The following is a 9,250-nucleotide window of genomic DNA, read 5'->3' as shown; positions in this document are numbered from 1 at the left end:
TGCACTACAGAGTGGACGCTTCTACTGTGAGGCTCACAATCAATATGGATCTCAGAGATCAGACGTTGTTACTGTCACAGGTGAAGGTCTTGGAGAGCAAACCTGTATAACTTTCTTTGGTCTGGACAGTTAATCTTAGCTGATTTGTTTCTCTCTTTCAGAGCATCACAGATCCAGTTGACGTGTAGTTTTTGGGATCACAGTGGAATGTGGAGCATCATTAATGCTCATTACCATCATTATCATCATCATCCTGTTCATAATGTGAGAACCATAAACAACATTGATATTTTCAAATACAGTTGTCTATATCCTGTTAATGTCTGGCATTATTACAGAAAGAAACAAAGCAGTTTTAAATCTAAATACATCACAATGATGCAGGTAAATCTTCCAGACACAACTTTACTAAAGCAGAAAATCAATTAATCAGCTGTTATCTGTGTTTCAGACTGATCTTATCAAAGTCTACCAACATAATCCACCAAAAAACATTCAGAAACTGACATTTCTCTCTTTAAACAGATAGTTGTCTGGATGTGAAGTGCCCATAGATGGTGTGACAAGATTTTGGAAATTAAAAAAATATAAAAATACGAAATTAAAAAGTTTTTTTTTTTTTTTTTACTTGTTGAATTCTCCTCATAACCTGAACACAAAAACAAATGACATGAGCAGAAAAACGCGTTGACTTATGAATCATTTAAAAAAGCCTGATGTCAGAATGATTCAAACCAATAAATCATGAGTACAAATCTGTTTTGAAAATGAATATATGCATTTAATATTGTGCTATGAATTTTAAGTTTAAATTTATATTTTATTACCTACTTTTATTTTTTGATGTAAGTTCTTCCGTCTCTCTGTCTCTGTAGATCTGTGATCCCAGTGAAGACACATATACAGCTCTTGAGCTCAAGTCCACGACCTCTGACCTCTAGGACACACTCACAGTAAGTGAGACGTCAAAGTCAGATCATCATCACAGATGATCACATGACCATCTCTCGCTCTCTTCCACACAGACCGTTCATCCCAGAAAGGTCTGTCTTGACCATGGTGATCATATTAGACAGGTTTGCAACCCAGATTTTTTTAGGCAGTTAAACATAAAAATAAAACTGAAAAAAAGAGAGCGAGATAGAGAGAGAGAGAGAGAGAGAGAGAGAGAGAATTGTACAGCTCAATGTTCAGCGGCAGCTGTGAGAGCTGAACAGTGCTCTGTTTGACCGGTCCGAGTCCTTCAGGTGCAGCCTTTGAAATAGTTAGCAAAATGTATTAATATTCTGACAAGATGTTGATACTTTCTTCTTCAAAATAATCAGAGGTGGACTGTAAGGAAGTAAATTCATAAGTATACTCTTACAAATATAAAGTAATAAGTTTTCTTTTTTCTTTTTTTTCACAGGACAGCAGCACTACAAAAATATTTTCTTTTGCAACATGATACATTGTTTTAGATTAAACTACCCAACAGTATATTTAGTAGCCAACTTTAAACTGAATAACCTTGAACATATTCAGAAGTAAAATGCAACATACACAGTAGTGCAGAAATAATATTAATGCAAAACCATCCTTTTTCAGAACAATAATGTAAATACCTTTACTTTTACTCTCAATACATTAAGTATATTAGAGTATGCAAGATAATACTTTTACTTAAAGGATAGTTCAGTCAAAAAAAAAAAAAAAAAAAAAAAAAAAAAAATTCTGTGTAAAGAAAAAAAAAAAAAAAAAAAAATGTTTTGGAATTTTCATTTTTGGGATCTCTTTAGCTAATGTTTTAAATATGACTAGTGGCTTTTCCCCCAGTGTGGTTTTAGTAGTAACCAAGTAGGGTTACTAAAAAGTATCTTAATATTTCTTCTACTAATTACTTTGTAATAGCACTAAATTGTTCTCTTTTCCTTCTTTTCCCTAAATCAGACCAGACCCTGCACTGCAGGATAAAGCTAGATGACCACATTGATAAAAGGCGTCATATGATCACGATTTCAAATTTTTCCTTTCTCTTTTGGAGTGTTACAAGCTCTTGGTGCATAAGAAGATCTGTAAGTTGCAAGAGAACTAAAGTCGAATCCAAAAAGTACTCTTTATAAAAGTTGAGACTCTCCGTCCCCCTGAAGCGACTGCGTTCTAACTTAAGCCCCACATCTCTCGTCACTATGTGGGAAGATTTTACAGCCTCTTAACCCATACAGATGTTCAAGAAAGAAGAGGCATTACCCTTTATTCTCGCTGTAGTATTGTTGTGTGGCGCATTTTTATGGAGGACTGTTTCCTGAACCTGCAGACTAGTCTACAATGGGTCTGTGCTCAAAGGCTGTTCTATAAAGTGGGTCGGTTCAACTTTGCAGGACAGTCTGGCACTTCTGACTCACAGCCTGTAAGTAAAGTTTTTTTTTATATTTAAAGAATTTGCCACTGATGATTCAAATGTGGTATTGAGCGGTGTAAGTGGGGAAGCTTGTTGTTTTTTGTTCAGAAAGGCGGAAGGGGGCATAGGGAGCAACAATAATGTATACGACACATCAGGGCCATTTTATGATTAATTGAAATAGATTTCTTACATACAGCTCCTTTAATATTTCTTCTACTAATTACTTTGTAATAGCACTAAATTGTTTCTCTTTTCCTTCTTTCCCTAAATCAGACCAGACCCCTGCACTGCAGGATAAAGCTGAATGATACATTGATAAAGGCGTCATATGATGCGATTTCAAATTTTTCCTTTCTCTTTGGAGTGTTACAAGCTCTTGGTGCATAAAGAAGATCTGTAAAGTTGCAAAGACTAAAGTCACAAATCCAAAGAAATATTCTTCATAAAAGTTAACACTCGTCCACGCCCCGATGATTGTTAATAAAACATCATGTTGAGACTCGTCCCCGTCAGTATGTGGGAGGATTTGCATAACGCCGCCCAGATGTTCATGCAAAGAAAGAAGGCGTAACTTTTATTCTCGTTGTAGTATTGTTGTTGCCTCTGCCGCCATGTCGTATAAACACTGTGTGATTCACTGTGAAAGCGAAACTACTTTGTTTGGCTTCCAAAAGAGGACAATATCTGCTTCATCATGCCTGGAGCTGATCCGTGCTGGTCGCTGAGGAAATACATCAACTTTGCATTGTGGATCGCCGGATCAGCTTTCACCATAGATGAAGCGGAGTCCAGCATGGGGTCTTCACATGTGTCCTTCGTCGAATCCGCTGGCCGCCCCGTTCAAAAGCCTGTGTGATGCTGTGTGACGCATTTTATGGAGGACTGTTTCCTGAACCTCCAGACTAGTCTACAATGGGTCTGTGCTCAAAGGCTGTTCTATAAAGTGGGTCAGTTCCAACTTTTGCAAGGACAGTCTGGCACTTCTGACTCACAGCCTGTAAGTACGTTTTTTATATTTAAAGAATTTGCCACTGATGATTTAAATGTGAGTTTTGAGCTGTGTAGAGTAGCGCTTGTTGTTAGAATTTGCCACTGAGGCATAGAGGAGCAACAATAATGTACATTATGTGGAAAATAATGTCTTTTCTGAACCTTAAAGCAATTTTTAGCAATGTCATATGACCCCTTTAACAGTTTTGGGCTGAGCAGGGAGGCCCTGACGGTGCTGCTGGATCTTCTGAGCAGTGCCACAATTCAGACCCTGGTGTTTCTCTTCTGTCTGCTAGTGGTACATCATACAGAGTGGTCTCCAGAGTGTTGGACATGTGTCTCGTTCCACTGTCACCGCACTGTCCTCCGAGTCTCTGAGGAGGTGCTGGTCATTCACCAAGAGACTGACCTCCTGAAGACCCCAGAACACATGGAGGCAGCTCTGGGCTCAAACTGATGTTGTAGTTTTTTTCTGATGTTAAACCTAAGCAATGTTGTAAATAGTTGTAAAAAGTACTTTCAGTAATGTATAGAACATTGTATGTTAATGTATAGAGGACAAAAAAAGCACTGCTAGACATTCTTTCAAAATCTGACCTCATGCTGTCTTTACAATTATACATATTTTATTTCCACATGATCAGAGTTTCAAAACCCCAAATAATAGCAACTTTTTGGTTTAATCACCAAAACTATTGTATGATTCTGTTTTTAGATTAGTACTTTATACAGCTAATTCAATAGCAAACAATGAAAGATACATGTTTCAAATAAGCCTTGTTGTTGAATTAAAGATGTTACAGTAATACAAGTTACATTTGAAAATATACAAGTCACATACACATGAGGGCGCTATTTAACATGAAATCTTACATCTGAAATTGCCCCTATACCCACATTCACTACATTAGTCCACTAATATAGTCCACTTGAAGGAGTGAATGAAAACGAGTGAGTGAATTCAGACACTGAGTGCACCGGAAGGGCTGCCGCTTTTGCATAAACTGTGCTTGCTGTTCAGAAATCATTAGAAAGTTACCAAACTGGCAGCTACAGTAGTAATGAAAATATATATCTTGAACTCTGTCATGGAAACTAGCAGGGCTGGATGGGGTTAAAATTCGGCCGAAACAAATCTAGCTTATCCGGCCCTTGATTTGTGTGAGTCTACCAAATATAGAGCTTATAAATAAATTTAATAAATAAAACAGTATTTAACAAATAATGATATTAGATATTTTTGGCCCACAGCAAATGCAGCAAACTTATATTTCCCTGCAACATTTCAGTCATGCACCTTCACTATGGACAGTTTATCATTTAATGGTCTCAAAGTGCTCAATAATATCAACTTCTCTCAATCTATTTTTTATTGCTGTAACTTTCCATAAATTGATCAGTTTTATTTGTGATTGTTTCATATGTGTTTGTACAAACCCTCAAACTACCACCAGAGGCCACCATCTCCTCATTCTGCACATCAGTAAGTAAATCATCTGATCACCTCCTTTTCTCTACTGGACCGTCCCTACTGTAGAAGACTTAGCAAGAGTCACGTGACACAACAATCACAGATGTCCAGCAGGGGGCGACAAAGAAAAGAGGAAAAGGAGCCTCTCATATATGAACGCAAAAACATCAACTAACCTTCATAATAAGTGTGAAATAGCCAGCAGAAAGTCTGGTTACACAATCCTGTTCTCTTAACATCTTCATTAAATGTATTTTAATGTAAATGCATTTTCAGAAAAACATAACTTTCTTTAGTCAGTTTTACTTCAGTGATGTTGTCCTTATAATAACGGATGGACAGAGTTACTGACCATAAAAAAAAAAAAAAAAATTCCTACTAACATACTAAATAAATAAACAAACATTACTGTCAGAATACACACCTCCTATTCTTCATGGAGACAGGTCCAGGACTGCACGGGTGTCTTAATGCCAATCCTGAGCTCCTATCTTTATTTTATTTATTGGCCATAGCCAGGCTGTGTGGTGTCTGCTCTTTCAGCTTTTCAGTGGCATTTTTGACGTCTCTCAGATCAAGTTTAGTCCCAACTAGAATTATTAGAGTTTTCTTGTTAGCACTTTATCAGTGAATAAATCAATACAAGATGCTCCAACCAGGATAATCTACCCTCAAAACTGTGATTCCACATAGAAAAGATGTGCAAAGTCAATAAAACAAGAAGAAAACTGTAACATTTTACTTTATCTTGACAGAGCTCAGTTAACTGGCTGACTGCTTTCAAACACCTTTTCTGCTGCTCCACTAACAAACAGCCACCGCCCAAAACTATCAGATGTTAAATGAGCTGCATCTGCATCAGGAACTGCCATTTTTCAATCCAGTAAGTGACCAATTATTTTAAAATAATGATTAAGTTCAATTTATGTCATCTGAAAATATGCTCAAATGGTTGTGTGTGTGGAAAGTGAGAGTTTAAATGCATGAAGCTGCTGTTGCTGTTTAATCCTCCTCTGCTGAGATCTTCAGAGATTTAATGTCTTCTTTTCTTTCAATTGATTAATGTATTAACTTCACTGCTTCAGTGTTACTTTAATACTCTGTAGAGTGGACACACATGGACACTGGAGATTTTGCTGTGTTCTGATTTGAACTGCACTGCAGAAATACTGGTATCATTATCATTAGGAGATGCCTCTGTAAAGTACACAGCCGTGGGTTTGATGATACCAATTTGATGAGATGTCTAGTATGGAAATCTTTCACACAGATTCTCCTATTCAGTTGTCCGATTCAGGGAGGACTGCTGGAGGGAATGAGTATTACTGTTGATGATACCAATTTGATGAGATGTCTAGTATGTGAGTAACAGTTTCTCTGTAAGGATATGAAAGTGCTTTTCAAACCATCAACCAAAGATTGTTGTTGTGTTACACTTCTTTATGCTACTGATGAACATGCGGTTGAATAATAGTTTGAATGCATTTTTAAAAGAGAAAATCAGCTGGAATGTATCCACTCTCACACAGATTTGAAGTGGACCTTTATCATGAGTCTGATTTTGTTCTGCACTTGAACCCTCGCTATGACGAAGGATCTGGGTATGTAGTGCACAACACCTATCAGAACAACGTCTGGGGCAAAGAGGAAACCAAATCCCAAACTCCCTTCCCGAGAGGCCAGCTGTTTGCTCTGCAGATCCTCGTCACACTGAGCTCATACAAGGTCACTGACACTGCTTTTCTATCTGGGAATAATTACAGATTGACTTTAGTCATAAATGGCCTTTCCATCAAAAACAGTTTTTGGGATTTTTCTAGATAAGTGCCCATGGGAAACCCTTCTCGGAGTACAAGCAATGTATGCCATTTTCAGACGTGGATCGTGTCTATGTGAAAGGAATGGTGGAACTGAATTTAGTAGCCTTCCAGTATCTCGCAGTGAGAAAAAAATATATACATTTTAGAAGTTTACCAATATTAAGATATGACATATTTTTATTGATCTTGTGGGAAAATGGGCCACATTAGCATCAGCTCAGCTGTACAACTGTTGCTATTATCTATTATAATGGCACACATATTGTAATTTTACAGCTTTATTGAAAGTAACTTTGATTCATTCTTCTAAATGTGTTCTTGTCTTTAATATCTACACTTCGTTTTATCTACAGCCCCATCATGCTGCACCTCCAGGATCTTTTGTAAGTTATCTGAAATGTTCGCTAGACAAATGATACTCTAATAACTCTCATGCACATAAATCATAAGATTATAATGACCTATATAGAGTTTGTTTTGAACTGGGGTGATTGTCTCTAGTTCTTTAAACATTTATGATACTATGATGAAATTTTGTTCTTAGTTCATTATCTGGGTTCCTCTCATCTTCTAAGGATACAGGATGTGCTTTGTAAGATTTTGTTTCATATAGACCTCAACATAATATTGATTATTGTAGTAAAATAACATGAACATGAACACACTCTTAATTTTTTTTAAATTTGATAACATTGCAGTATGAATATCTAAAAAAAAAAAAAAAAAAAAAAAACGTTATAAAATTGTAATTCCTTTGATCCACAACCAGACAGTCCCATATAAAAGCATCATCCGTGGTGGAGTACAGCCTGGAAAACTCTTCATCATCCAAGGAGTCATCCTTGACAATCGGTTTGGCAGAATTATTTCTCTCTGACACAAATATTGTCTAATACTAATGAAATGTCACAATGAGACACTGTCCATATCTGATCAGTTAAACCATAGTTAGAAGACCCTCCTCTTTCTCCAACAGAATGGAGATTTTTCTACGACACAAAACTGGAATAGCATTCTACTACAGTCCACGTTTTGAGGAGAACATGGTTGTGTGCAACAGCTACGAGGATGGGATGTGGGGCGAACAGGAACAGTCTGAACTTGTGCTGTTTAAAAGAGGGGAACCCATGCAGGTAGATGTACATACACATGACTTTATAAACCCTAGTGTCTTTCTGGTCAAATGAACAGAGGTTGGAGAGAAATCTTTATTTAAAGTCTGCAATATTTTACACTCACAATATATATATATATATATATATATATATATATATATATATATATATATATATATATATATATATATATATATTAATTCATTAAATATTGTACGGTAATTGTATGGTCATGAGGGAAAATATTGTCTTAATCAAAGAAAGCACTTTATCAACAGTCCCTTAGCCATGCACCAATATATATATATATATATATATATATATATATATATATATATATATATATATATATATATATATATATACTGTAAAATTTACAGTAACTTACTGGCAATTTTGGTTGACAGTAAGACTGTAAATTTACAAAAGTACTTTAAATCAATAATTACAATTGTGCTGTAAAAAATACAGCAAACTGTTGTACATATGTATGCTGTAAAATTATCACTGTAAAATTAAGCAGCAGTGAAATAGTAACACAAATTGTTTATGTTTTAAGAGCTGCAGACAGACTCAAAAAAAAATAAATTCATTTTACTGTAGATTAGAGCATTTGTTGTAAAATTCAATTCACTAAATTAGCTACAATTGAGATTTTTCACTGCTGTAATACTGTGTAAACATTTGGTTAACTTATTTCATGAATCCACTGAGAATAAATATTTCTAAGTATAAAACTGCAAACACTTATTGTGTAATAGTAAAGCAGCTAAAAACATGACTTCAACTTAAATTGCTGCAGTTCACCGTCAGCTACACTCTAAAAAATGCTGGGTTAAAAATAACCCAGGTCTGGGTTAAAAAGGGACCAACCCAGCGGTTGGGTTATTTTGACCAGAGGTGGGTAGTCCAGGGGTCAGAAAGTAAAAGTCCTGCCATATTTTTGCTCCATCCATGAACTCAGCAGCTTATTTCAACAGAGGAGGAACCAAGTCATTCCTTTCAAGTCACAAACAAGTCTCAAGTCAAATCCCAAGTCCTCAAAGAGTTAAAGTTAATGAGATAAATAAGTGATTAATTAAATGATGATTGTGCATTAATGATGAACACATGCTGTTATTGGAAATTACAGAGGATCAGATGTTGATGTTTTATTGGTTAAAATGATGCCACCATCATGGAGATCAGTGTTGGATTTAGTTGCGCTCTTGACCCTTGACTTGTTGCGCTAGATCTCTCTTTCTGTAGAAATGCATGTGGTGTTTTACAGTGATGAGATATTTGCTGTTTATATGTGATGAAATAAGCCTCATGAAATGGCCTGATTTCATTTAAAATAACTTTCTTCCATTTACATGTTCAGGTTTTGCATTAAGAACTATGTGAAACTACAGAACACTATTGTTCTAAAATATATAGTGAATTAATAAAAAAAAAAAAAAAAAAAAGTGTGTACATATAATACACCAAC

At 35.8% G+C, this 9,250-nt stretch overlaps 1 protein-coding gene across 1 annotated transcript; it reads left to right on the top strand.

The window, feature by feature from the left end:
* Nucleotides 1-6,339: 6,339 nt before the first annotated feature.
* On the top strand, nucleotides 6,340-7,851 carry LOC109070258 (galectin-9-like). The gene is made up of 5 exons (XM_042767358.1): nucleotides 6,340-6,569; nucleotides 6,665-6,784; nucleotides 7,018-7,047; nucleotides 7,434-7,516; nucleotides 7,641-7,851. The coding sequence occupies exons 1-5, from the start codon at nucleotides 6,354-6,356 to the stop codon at nucleotides 7,849-7,851; spliced, it is 660 nt and encodes a 219-aa protein (XP_042623292.1). The 5' UTR covers nucleotides 6,340-6,353.
* The last annotated feature ends 1,399 nt before the right edge of the window (nucleotides 7,852-9,250 follow it).

Source organism: Cyprinus carpio, chromosome A1 (assembly GCF_018340385.1).
Source record: "Cyprinus carpio isolate SPL01 chromosome A1, ASM1834038v1, whole genome shotgun sequence".
Classification (NCBI taxonomy): Eukaryota; Metazoa; Chordata; class Actinopteri; order Cypriniformes; family Cyprinidae; genus Cyprinus; species Cyprinus carpio.
The sequence above is the reverse complement of the archived record's forward strand: the minus strand, read 5'-3'. Positions and strand labels throughout refer to the sequence as shown.

Excerpts from the sequence above, each read along its gene's own strand:
- LOC109070258 (XM_042767358.1), top strand. The coding sequence starts at position 6,354 with ATGTATCCACTCTCACACAGATTTGAAGTGGACCTTTATCATGAGTCT. Across the intron at positions 6,785-7,017 it reads TAGCCTTCCAGTATCTCGCA|CCCCATCATGCTGCACCTCC; the intron begins GTGAGAAAAAAA and ends TTTTATCTACAG. Across the intron at positions 7,048-7,433 it reads CTGCACCTCCAGGATCTTTT|ACAGTCCCATATAAAAGCAT; the intron begins GTAAGTTATCTG and ends ATCCACAACCAG.